General features: G+C 42.9%; 1 protein-coding gene across 3 annotated transcripts in view; it reads right to left on the bottom strand.

Moving 5' to 3' along the window:
• Window positions 1–13,092, bottom strand: part of ADGRA3 (adhesion G protein-coupled receptor A3) — a 144,993-nt gene that overhangs the window by 32,162 nt on the left and 99,739 nt on the right. For all 3 annotated transcript variants that reach the window (XM_060188272.1, XM_060188274.1, XM_007523879.3), the window contains one exon: window positions 2,522–2,683. In XM_060188272.1, the coding sequence (XP_060044255.1) occupies window positions 2,522–2,683 (162 nt within the window). The remainder of the gene's footprint in view (window positions 1–2,521; window positions 2,684–13,092) is intronic.

The raw sequence follows: 13,092 nt of genomic DNA, 5'->3' as shown, positions 1-13,092 counted from the left end.
TCTTCTGTCCATTTCTCTCTGTCCTATCCAACAAAGATGACAACAATAAAACAAGGGCAACAAAAGGGAATAAATAAATATTTTTAAAAATTGGCTTGTTTTGCACCAAAGCAAGGAACTTCAGAGGAGCAGAAGGAACTCTGGGGGCTTGGAAGAGAGGTCAGGGTCCTAGATTGGGAGTGAGAATATTTTGCAGACAGCCCTGATGCAGAGATGGGAAATGGAACCCATGTATAGACTGTTGTACTGTAAACCACTGACCTCCAAGTAAAATGAAAAGGGAGTAAAAAAGTTGTCTTGTTCAGCACTTGATGCCACATTATTATTTTTTTTTTCATTTTGACAGGACAAAGAGATTCCTGGCATTCAGTTTCAGTCTAAACTTTATACACATTCACTCCGACGAGTTTCTTCAGAAAGGGAAGGAGTCCTTACTATGTATTAGGTCAAGCAAATCACTTTCCCCTGCAAAAAAAAGGTGCTATGTGCAAGGACTGGCGCAAGGATTCCAGTTCAAGCCCCTGGCTCACTACTTGTAGAGGGATCCATTCACAAGTGGTGAAGCAAGAAAAAAAAAAAATGAAAAGAGAATAAAAAAGACTTTATGAGTGTAGGTGTATATCATAATGGTTATACAAAGAGACTCTAATGCCTGAGACTCTGCAGTCCCAGGTTCAATCCCCCGCACCACCATAAGCCAGAGCTGTGCCATGCTCTGGTGTTTCTCTCTGTGTCTTTCTCTCTCTGCATCTGTCTCAAAAATAAAATAAATAAAATACTTAAAAAAAAAAAAGACTTTGTGAAAGCTAAGGTGGTTATCTTTGGGAGAGTGGATACACAGAACTTTGGTGGTGGATGGGTGTAGAACAATGCTCTGTAATCTCACAATCTTCTAACCCACTACTAATCACAAATAAAATAAAATACAAAACAGGTCCCATTGATTAATGAGCAGACAATAATCTTGAACAGTACAAAATCATAGTACAGAGTACTAAATTAACTGAAATAAGACAAAGATAAAAGGCATGGGCCCGATCAGAATCTTGACAGCTAAGGGCATAAGGTACTACTTGTAGATAAATTGTGAGGATATGGTTGAGCTTGGCAGGGCTTGATCTGAGGGCCAGGTCCATCCTGTCAGTCTCTCTCTCTCTCTACTAAGAGGTCAGTGAGGAGGGACAGGACTCCACAAGATTTGTCTTTCTTATCAGACTCCCTGCCTCACAAAGCACCCTGCATTCCTGATACTATGGCCTGCTCCCTTATTATCTACATAATCATTGTTTGCCTGAAAGATCCCCACCCATTCCCTTCCTTTGATCTATCATCTTTCTACCCTCAATACCCTCCCTGCCTGCAGGGTATTATTATTTATCCTACCAGTTAAAACCCTGGCAACAGTTGCTAAGGATGTTTGTTACCTTTCCCAGTCCCCTTTTGCCTTTCTCTGCCACTTTCCAAACCATGTCAAGCCATTTCCATTTCTGACTTGCCACTTCCGGGTCTGAATCTTAAAAGCCTTGGCTCTCTGATCAATAAAGAACTGAATCACCTCACACAACCAGCTCTGTTTTTGAGTCATCTCTCTCACATCGCTGAGCTGAGTGAGTAGCAGCCCAGGCTGGCTCCAGTCATGTTCTCTCCAACCAGAGAGTACTCACCTGAGAAGAGGCACCCTCCCCCACTAGCCTGGCTCTACTTACATATTTTGCCATATTTTTACAACAACAACAAAAAGCAGTATTCCAAGAAACTCACAGATGGTGCACTGAGCAAAAATACAGTTTACTACTATTCAGCTTAGGAATAATTATATATAAATAACTCATCATCCCTAAGGTAGACTTGAACAAAAAGCCCAACAAGTAATTGCCAAGAAGCTACCAAAGAGTGCTAGGGCAAGCAACTTGGCACTCTCTCAAAGCATCCTTCAGGGACCTAGAACAGAACATTAGCTGGGACGGGTGGTGCTGATGAGAGCAAGGCGACTGATCCCATGGTGACCTGACCTGATTTGATGTGGATATTTAGAGGACTAGATGGTGACCACCATTCAAATCACAAAATAGGGAAGCATATTACTAAGAACATATATTCATCAAAAGCAAAATTAGCTTCTAAAAAGCTTGACAGCTGGAAACAATCATCTGCATTAGAAGAAAACATCCATTCTATCATAGACAGGAGACCTTTTGGGGTCTTTGGATACTTTAGAAAAATGCCTTAGGCTGGACAGTGGTGAACCCACTAGAGTGCACATGTTACAAAGTATGAGGACCACGGTTCTAGCCTCCAGTCCTCCCGCCTTCAAGAGGGAAACTTGATGAGCTGTGAAGCAGTGCTGCAAGTATCTATCTTTCCCTCTCCTCATCTCAATCTCCTCCTTCTCTCTGTCTATATTCAAAGAATAAATAAACAAAGGAGGGAGTGTCATATGATCAGAAGTTTCAGTTTACTGAATTTAACTAAAAGCTCAACTTGTATTTCCCTTGGGATTTAGAGACAATGGTAGACTCACTGTTGAATACACATGACCTCCATTTGCCAGTCGGTAGGTGGCGATACGTTGAAGACACTGAACAATCCGACTGCAGGCTTTGGCTTCCCTCTGTGCCAGCCACAGGACACGCTCATCAGCCAACATGATGTTACTTGCAATGTCAACCATCACATCACCTAGCTAGCAGGCATACAGGAGAGAAAAGAAAGAGCTTTGAAAACCAACACTGACGACAGACTCCTAATGAGACACTGAGATTAGCTTTCAGTCTGAATGTTCACAACAAAACTCAATGGGTGCCCAAATTATTTCCCATCAAAACATCTTCAGACTTGAATAGCACATTTAACCATGACCACCTGGTACTATTTAACTGGAATTAAGTAACGACCAAAGCACAGATGAAAAGACTAGCAGGAGCTATTTGAACTAAGAGAGAGGGAAGGAGGGGAATTATAGTCGTCCGGGGGAGGGCCAAGAGATGGTTCAGCCAGCCAGGGGAGTTCATGTCTTGTAGGTATGAGGTCTTGACACTACATAAAAAAAAAAAAAATGGGAGAGCAAGACAGGGTAGATAGTATAGTGGGGGTGCAGAAAGGTTTTCATGCCTGAGGCATCAAAGGTCCCAGGTCCAATCGCCAGCCCACTATATCACAGTTTAGCAGTGCTCTGGCCTTGGTCTTTAACTCTTTTTCATTCAATTAAAAGAATGATGGGCACTTGGGAGGAGAAGGGTTCCACAGGACATATGTCAAGATCTAGATTCAGTCCTTGTCACCATGTGGCAGCACCAAGGACAGCAGTAAAGGGAGCTCCAGAGATGGTAGGGGGAGCAGCACATTGGTGTCTCTCCCTCTCTCTAAGAATATAGATTTCAAAAGGGGAGGGGGGGTCAGGTGGTAGTTCAGAGGGTTAAGTGCACAAAGTGTAAGGGCCAGCATAAGGATCCCGGTTTGAGCCCCTGCCTCCTCATCTGCAGGGGGGTCGCTTCACACGTGGTGAAGCAAGTCTGCAGGTGTCTCTCTTTCTCTCCCCCTTTCTCTTCCCCTCGATCTCTCTCTGTCCTGTCCAACAACAGCAGCACTGACAACAACAATAACGACACCAACAAGGATAACAACAAGGGCAACAAAATGGGAAAAATGGCCTCCAGGAGCAGTGGATTTGTGGTACAGGCACTGAGCCCCAGCAATAACTCTGGAGGCAAAAAAGGAGGGGGCGGGGGGCAAGGGGAGGTTGTTCAGAAGTATTATGCATGTGCAAAGCCCTTGGTTCATTCCCCAGCACACCGTTTTACAAAAGGGGAAGGGAGGTGAGCTTTAAACAAAGAGAAGGAGAAGTGGCAGTATTGCACCAAAGTAAAAGACTGGGGTGAGTCAGGGAGAGAGTTCAGGTCCTGGAACATGATGGCAGAGGGCCTAGTGGGGAGGGGGTGTACTGCTGTGTGGAAAACTGAGAAATGTTATACATGTACAAACTATTGCATTTACTGTCAACTGTCAAACAGTAGTGCCCCAATAAAATAAATAAATAAATAAAATAAAATAAAATAAAAGAGAAGGAAAAGACTCCAATAATCTCAACATCTCAGCTCTTCAACTGAAAAGCCACTTATAAGCCCTTTTCAGGAGACCAAGTGGTGGCACAACTGGTTAAGCACACACATTACAGTGTGTGAGGACCCTGGTCCTCAGCTTCAGGAGAGGAAGGGAGTGGACCTTCACAAGCAGTAAAGCAATATGCTATGGGTGTCTCTGTCCTTCTCTCTATCCCCCTTGTCTCTATCTGAAAAGTAAATAAAACATTTTTAAAATTTTATTTTCTTTATTATTAGATAGAGACAGAAATTGTGAAGGGAGGGGGAAAGAGTGGGAAAAAAAAAAAAAAAGAGAGACCTGCAGCCTTATTTCACCATTCTTGAAGCTTTCCCCCTACAGGTGGGGATCAGGGGCTTGAACCAGGGTCCTTGTACTCTGTAGATGCACCACTGCCTGGCCCCAAATAAGTAAAAAATGTTAAGTCTAAAAAAAAAAGTTGTTGATTAATCCTTTCTTAAATAAAAAAAAAAAAGTCTAGTGGTTAGGATTCAGCGGTCCTGAGTGGAATGCCGTGACCCGGGTCCATTTCCCCCGCCAAGTCACCCAGTCCAGTCCCAGTCCCTAAGTCCACCTGCAAGAAGCTGTGTCACAGACATCAGCTGTTCATCAACTTTCAGGACCTGGACTGACAAGAGTGGATCATCGCCCCCAGGGGCTTCATGCCAATTTCTGCCATGGGGAGTGTCCCTTCTCACTGGCCATCTCTCTTAACAGCTCCAGTCATGTCTTCATGCAGACACTGATGCACGCCATGGTCCCCCCAGCCCTCTGTCTTCCCACCAAGCTGTCTCCCATCTCCATGATCTACCAGGACAACAATGACAATGTCATCCTCCGGCACTATGAAAACACAGTGGTCGGGGCTGGGTGGTGGTGTACCCGGTTGAGTGCACATATTACAGTGCACAAGGACCCAGGTTTGAGCCCCCTGGTGCCCACCTGCAGGGGGAAAGCTTTGTAAGTGGTGAAGCAGAGCTACAGGTGTCTCTCTCTCCTTATCACCCTCTTGATTTCTGGTTGTCTATCCAATAAATAAAGATAATAAAAAAACTTTAAAAAAAAAAAACATGGTGGGGAGTCAGGCAGTAGTGTAGCAGGTTGGGCCCAGATGGCGCAAAGCACAAGGACTGGCGTAGGGATCCCGGTTCGAGCCCCCAGATCTACACCTGCAGGGGAGTCACTTCACAGGTGGTGAAGAGGGTCTGCAGGTGTCTGTTTTTCTCTCCCCCTCTGTCTTCCCTTCCTCTCTCCATTTCTCTCTGTCCTGTCCAGCAACAACGACATCAATAGCAACAACAATAACTACAACAATAGAAAAACAAGGGCAACAAAAGTGAAAATAAGCAAATATATTAAAAAAAAACATGGTGGTCTACCAGTGTGGATGTGGATAAGCTATCACGGAAATCATGTTTGTTTTAATTTTCTAATAAAGCTATTTATTCCTACTAAAAAAAAAAAAAGCCCTTCTCTTTGTGTAAATGTTAGTTTAGCACCATAACCAAGGAAAACACACAGGCCGGGTTGTGGTGCACCTGGTTGAGCTTGAGCGCACACATTACAATGTACAAGGTCCTGAGTTCAAGGCCCCGGTTCCCACCTGTAGGAGGAAAGCTTCACGAGTGGTGAAGCAGGCCTACAAGTGTCTCTCTGTCTCTCGCCCTCTCTATCTCCCCTTCCTCTTGACTTCTGGCTGTCTCTATTCAATAAATAAATAAAGATAATAACGTTTTTTTTTTTAGAAAAAGGGAAAAACACACTCGCCGTTTTGCTAATATCCTTTCATGCTCACACGTCAAGTCCAATTACTTCAAGTTCCTGTGTGTGTGATCTCTACTCTGAATAAACTGCTTTCTTTCCTTCCAACTTAATGAAAACTTTTAGATCTGGAATCATGAAATAAGGGGTTTACTTTTAAGCTGTTCCATTGTTTTTTCTTCCTCACCAAATTCCCTTTATTAGTTCAGTTCATAACTTAACAAAAAGTAACATCTGTCAGGAGAAGCCAGTGAAATGTCAGTCAACTAGTGTTGATGCTGATTTGCATGTCTCACGGGGAGAAAAAAAAAATGCTTTCAGGATAACAAGACAGATACCAAGGGGCTTGATATTGAGCGTAAGGTTCACCAGAGAGACCTGTTAGCAAGAAAGACAGAAGCCTTGCAGATGATTTACAAGCTAGTTCTCTAAACAACTAGCAAATATTTCAAGTTAGCCACTAGGTGCCGAAGCCAAGTTCAAAAGCCAAGATCATTTTAATAGAGATCTTCTGACCATCATGGAGCATTTCAATTGGTACCTGCATCTAATACTCTTCCTTGTAAACTCATGAGGGTTAACGTGAGTTTGGGAGAAGCTCAGTCCATCCTACCCATGGTGCACTTCCTGAGAAGATGAGCCTGTGGAAATCCACCGGGTGGGTCCTCACCACTATGTGAGAGCAAGCCAGTGGTGCAGTTAGAGCAGTGGTCCACCGGGTAGAACAGACATAATGTCTCCCCTTCCTTGCTCCATTCACAAAATGAAAACCATGACAATCCTGTCTTTTGTGAATGCTACCTGTGAGGATCAGGTTTCACAAACAAATAAATATTAGGTTCCTGGAACCATACAGAAGTAAAATGCTAGCTCCTGTTGTTAATTTTCTGCTGTTCTGTTTGTAAACCATTTAACTTTTAAAATAAGCCCCTCTTTGAAAACGGCAGGCTGCAGAAGGAATCCAATTCAATCAAAGAAGAGTGTATTTTTGGTGTCTCTGTTCATCTCTCGGCAGGACCAATGCATCCCGTTACACTGCCTCTTGTTGCAACCAAGTCTCATACTCCCATACAACTAACAAACTACAGAAATGATCTGGGGAGGCAGGCAGTGGCACACCTGGTTAAGAGCCCATAGTACTACGTGCAAGTACCACACTCAAGCCCCCACTCCCCACCTGCAGGGGAGTTGATCTGCAGGTGTCTATCTCTCTTTCTCCCTTGCTGTCTCCCCCTCATCACTCAACTTCTCTATGTCCTATTGAATAAAATGGGAAGAGGATGGCCCCAGGGAGCAAGGATTCCTAGTGCTGGCACTAAGCCCCAGTTACAACTCTGGAGATGGCAGGAAGGAAGGAAGGAAGGAAGGAAGGAAGGAAGGAAGGAAGGAAGGAAGGAAGGAAGGAAGGGAGGGAGGGAGGGAGGGAGGGAGGGAGGAAGGAAGGAAGGGAAGGAAGGGAAGGAGGGAAGGAGGGAGGGAGGGAGTAGAAAGAAAAAAAATAAGTGATCCCTGAAAGAACAGTCTTCTCCCATACAATTAACAGTCAATTTACTTCATAGTGTCCCTAGGACTGTATCATAAGCCTGTCATTTTATTTCCAATGCCATTATTTTAAGGATGGGGATAACACAATATCCCACTTATTTATCTATTTATTTTAATTTCTTATTTATTGGCTAGACTCAGAGAGAAAGCCAAGAAGAATGAGAAGAGTAGAGATGGAGAGAGAAAGAGACACCTACAGCACTGATTCACTGATTCACTGCTTGTGAAGCTTTCCCACTGCAGGTGGGAACCAGAGGCTTAAAACTGAGTTCTTGACCAAGTCTGTCAGTGCCTGGCTCGATCCTACTTATTTTCACATGCTTATGCACACCGGTAACTCAACTGCTGTGCCCTATTCATTCATTTTCTGAAGAAGGATCTATCAAGAATTGCTGGCAATGCCCCCAAACAGTGGAGGTATGAGTCACAGAAACATGTAGGCCCTATCTGAGCTCTTAAAAGGAAAAAGAAAAATAAATAAATAAAATATATAAGAAAAGGTACAGATTAGAGACAATGCCTTAGGGTTTTAAGTTCCAAGATTCCACTGCAGCACAGTCAAGAGAATACTGCAGCAAAGTGAAGTCTCTCAATGCATGTGAAAGCTCCTTTTGCAAACATGGAGGTGGCTCAGACACAGACTAGTACAAGTCTTGCATGTATGGGGGTCCAGGTTCAATTCCTGGCACCATAACAAAACAATATTATTTCTTATAAAATAACTATGTATAGTGGCCAGGTGGTGGTGCACTTGGTTAAGCACACACGACAGTGTAATAAAAGGACCCAGGTTCAAGCCCCTGGTTCCCCACCTGCAGGGGGAAAACTTCGAGAGTGGCGAAGCAGGTTTGCAAGTGTCTTTCTATCTCTCTCTACCTCCCCAACCCCTCTCAATTTCTGTCTCGCTCCAGTAATAAATAAATAAAAATATTTTAAGAACTAAAATAAATATGCCTTAAAAGGGTGACTTTTTTAAAAGTTACATTTCCATTTACGGTCTACAAAGTACACAATAGCATTGTGTCTCAGAATATAATGCTTCAATAAATAGTTAATTGTGAAAGAATGCTAAACATCTGAATCATCAGCAAGTCAATGTTTTTTGCTGGTGAACAACAATAATACCACAGGAGGTCACTGATCACAGTCATTATAACAAACACAGTAATAACTGAAAAGCTTATAACAGGGGCCAGGTGGTGACTCACCTGGTTAAGCGCACATATTATAGTGAGCAAGGATCTGCGTTCAAGTGCCCTAGTCCCCACTTGCAGGTGAAAGCTTCATGAGTGGTGGAGCAGGACTGCAGGTGTCTCTTAGTCTCTCTTCCTCTCTATCTCCCATTGCTCTCTCAGTTTCTCTCTGTCTCTATCTATCCAATAATAACTAAATAAAAAGGTTTTTTAAAAAAAGAAAGGGGTCAGGCAGTAGTGCAACAGGTTAAGCGCACACGGTGCAAAGAGCAAGGGCCAGTGCAAGGATCCCGGTTCGAGCCCCCGGCTCGCCACCTGCAAGGTAGTTGCTTCACAGGCGGTGAAGCAGGTCTGCAGATGTCTATATTTCTCTCCCCCTCTGTCTTCCCCTCCTCTCTCCATTTCTCTGTGTCCTATCCAACAACAATAATAACCACAACAATGATAAAACAACAAGAGCAACAAAAGGGAAAAAATAGCCTCCAGGAGCAGTGGATTCCTGGTGCAGACACCAAGCCTGAGCAATAACCCTGGAAGCCAGAAAAAAAAAAAAAAAACATAATATTGCAAGAATGTCCAGTGTGTGACAGACATGGTGTGGATACATGGTACTGAAAAACCGGTGACAAAATTTGTATTACACAGGATTGCCATAAATGCCCAATTTTTCTCAAGCAAGAAAAGAGGGGGTATAACTCCACACAATTTTCCTCCCCCACTAGGATTACTGCTTGGGCTCAGCATCTGCATTACGAATCCCCTGCTCCTAACAGCCATGTTTTTCCTTTTCTCTTTTTATTTTATCTGATGTTGGTATCTTCTAATTTTGCTTTTAAAAACCCATTCTGTTTCATTTGGTTTAAATCTCCCCTGCTTAACACTGCATTCTATTTACATAACCACTGCCGTCTATTTACATAAATCACGTTTACATTTACATAAAGCACCACCTTCCCTCCAGGGCATTGGTGGTTTAGTGGTAGAATTCTCACCTGCTCCACCCCCTCTCCTTGTCACACCCTGATCCTCTCCTTGTCACACCCTGATTTTCGCCAGTCACTTTTCTCTCCACCCCCTCTGCGTCACATCCTGTTCACACCCTACTTGGGAAATATATATAAAGACAACATTGTTCGTTTTAGTTAGTTGTTAGTTTAGCTTAGCTTGGTATAGATTGCGCTGTGTCCTGCATGAATAAAGAGATACTGCCTACAGCTCAACCATGAGTCCCGGGTCTTCTGTCTCCCGTCAATGAAGCTCAGCCCGACAATCTGATAGGACAAAGGAAAATCCAGAGGTAGGGGGAGGGAGACAGAGAGGGAGCAAGATAGAGAAACAGCTGCAGCTTCACACTCAGGAAGGTTCCTGCATTGCAGATAGGGCTTGGGGTTTGAACCCAGGGCTTTGCTCACAGTATCTTGTACACTCAACCAGGTGTGTCTCTGTCCAGAACCTGTAAATGTATCTTTTAAAATCAACTAGGTTGTAAGGACTGCAATGATGAAGAGTTACAAAGCTTTACTTTGAGGGACTTGGATACCCTTCGCTGGCATTGTCCCAAGTCCAAAGTACTAACAAGATCAACTAAGAACTAGTAAGGGCCTGGGGGTCGGGCAGTAGTGCATCGGCTTAAGCGCATGTGACGCATAGCGCAAGGACTGGCGTAAGGATCCCGGTTTGAACCCTCGGCTCCCCACCTGCAGGGGAGTTGCTTCACAGACGGTGAAACAGGTCTGCAGGTGTTTGTCTTTCTCTGCCCCTCTCTGTCTTCCCCTCCTCTCTCCATTTCTCTCTGTCTTCCCCTCCTCTCTCCATTTCTCTCTGTCCTATCTAACAACGAGCCACATCAACAATAATAATAATTACCACAAGGGCAACAAAAGGGGAAAAATGGCCTCCAGGGGCAGTGGATTCATGGTGCAGGTACTGAGCCCAGCAATAACCCTGGAGGCAAAATAAATAAATAAATAAATAGGAAGGGCCTATGGGTAGCCTAAACCTGTCCATTTTACCTAATTCAGGGTAATATTATTGAGCTGTTGGAAAAGTTATGACATAGGTTTTCGATGTCTTTCTGCACTTTTCTATGCAAAAATGCATCATGACTGTTCCGACAGCCTAATGGTATCAGAATGTTCATTCCAAATAACAAAGAGGTATGGAATGAGTGCCATTCTAACAGAAGCCCTTTGTCTGGAATTACATCAATTACTGGATGTCAATCAGATGTTTAATCCAACAGCGGGAAAAATTACAAGGTCTTAGTGGACATTCACAGGAGCTGGAATAATTTGGCTAAGTTTTATATGTTACTGTTCCACACCATTAGCACAAATTTTCATATAAGTCAAACAGGCAAAAAAAAAAAAGAACTTATGTAAGGGGCCAGAGGGTGGCACACCTGGCTAAGTGCACACACACAGTACAGTGTATAAAGACCCAGGTTCAAGCCCCTGGTCCTCACCTGCAGGGGGAAAGCTTCATGAGCGGTGAAGCAGAGCCGTAGGTATCTCTCTGTCTCTTTCTAGTTCTGTCTCTTCCTCCCCTCATCAATTTCTCTCTATCTCTCTCTAATAATAAATAAATAAACAGGACTATATGGATGAAGTAAAATATGCTCTATATACTATCAGGAGAGAAATTCTCACTAGTAGCAAGAATTCCAAGGATAAAATATAGGAAGATATGATTTCTACTAGATCTAAGGCTGAATTGGCATATATGAGATGCTAATATATTAGTACAATTACAACTAAACGTTAATATTCAAAAAAAATACAGCTTGTGAAGATGCAAAATGAGATCTGACAGATAGATCATCTCTGCTAAAAACTATGATGATACGATCAAAGAACTATTGCTGTCAAGCCTCAGCTAACAGCAGTACTGAAATGTAACATGCATTAATAATTGTGAAGAAGAAATATCTCTTAAAAAGAAAACAGCTAGTGAGAGGAACTGCCTTAGCTGAAAACAAGTGATTTTTTAGATTGTTTCATTCCAAATGGTTTAAGAACAAGGGGGAAAAAAATTACTGCCAAAAGATTCCCCAGAGCAGGTAATCAGGAAATATTATATGCTGCTGCAGCTTGGTTCCGGAAGTCGTTCTGAATCCATCACTGTGGCAAAGAAGGACACAAAAAGAATAACAGTGCAGGGAAAAAGTACACTAGATTAAACAGGCATTCCTGAAATCTGACACAGAAAGATAGTTCAAAGACTGTGATCAGCATTCCTCCTTGACTTCATTCCCAGAAGGCCATACGAAGCCACACAAGAGTCAGAAGGGATCAGACATCTGCTCTTCCAAACCTTTTATTCTGGTGACTGAGGATCAAACAGAAACCCAGGCAAGTAGACTATATCAGAGATAGCAGGGTAATAGAAACAAAATGCCAAGACAATGAAACTGAAGTATTAAATGTCATCTGTTGCAAGATGCAGAATACTTCAAGATCTTCCCAACATATGAGTGTGGAAATTAGATCTGCAATTTCACGAATTTCTGGTTCGGCAGGGCATCTAAAATACACAAGAGAATACATCAACTAGATTTGATGAGTTATAATGTCAATGTAGGCAGAGTACTAGCTGACACTGGCGATGGGATATTTATATGCCGTGGACTTAAGAGAATTCTGGGTTAAGAATTCAACTGTCATTTACAAGTGAGACATCAGAGAGTGAATTGTGCAGCCTCTCCAAGGCTCAGTTTGCTCATTTGTAAAGTGAGACAAGAGTCCTAGGAGAACCCAGACAAATGTCTCATTCCATACTAAATTAAGGGGTGTGAAGGAGGAATAAGAGATAGATGTCTTCATTAGTCAATTCACGCAACTTCTGAACAAAGTCGAGGGATTAGACCCATCACCAAACTTGTGTTTTCAAGTACTGATGTCAATTCTAGGAACAAGAAGACCAAGAAACAGATGTGTGCCAAGGCAACATGATGGACAGATGTTTTGAGACAGCTGAAAGGAAAAAGTACAAAACTGACAGTCTAAAGTCAACTAAGCAACAAAGGGAAGAGGTAAAAAATGTTTCAAGAAGAAATGTTGCATTTACTCTTTGCTTCCTTACAGAAAAGGTTTGTGGTTTTCTAATGAAATTAAAGGAACAAGTTTTAATTAAACAGAAAGTGAGAGGGTTGAAAATCTTGAATTGCTGAAAGTAAATCTTAACATTTCTCATTACACCATAATTTATTTATTTATTTATTTTCCCTTTTGTTGCCCTTATTGTCTTTTTCTTGTTGATGTAGTTATTATTGTTGTTATTGATATTGTCGTTGTTAGATAGGACAGAGAGAAATGGAGAGAGGAGGGGAAGACAGAGAAGGTGAGAGAAAGATAGACACCTGCACACCTAATTCACTGCCTGTGGAGCAACTCCCTTGCAGGTGGGGAGACGGGGGCTTGAACTGGGTTCCTTACGCTGGTCCTTGTGCTTTGCACCACGTGCGCTTTACCCGCTGCACTGCCGCCCGACTCCCTAC

The sequence above is a fragment of the Erinaceus europaeus genome, chromosome 3 (assembly GCF_950295315.1).
Source record: "Erinaceus europaeus chromosome 3, mEriEur2.1, whole genome shotgun sequence".
Lineage (NCBI taxonomy): Eukaryota > Metazoa > Chordata > Mammalia > Eulipotyphla > Erinaceidae > Erinaceus > Erinaceus europaeus.
The sequence above is the reverse complement of the archived record's forward strand: the minus strand, read 5'-3'. Positions and strand labels throughout refer to the sequence as shown.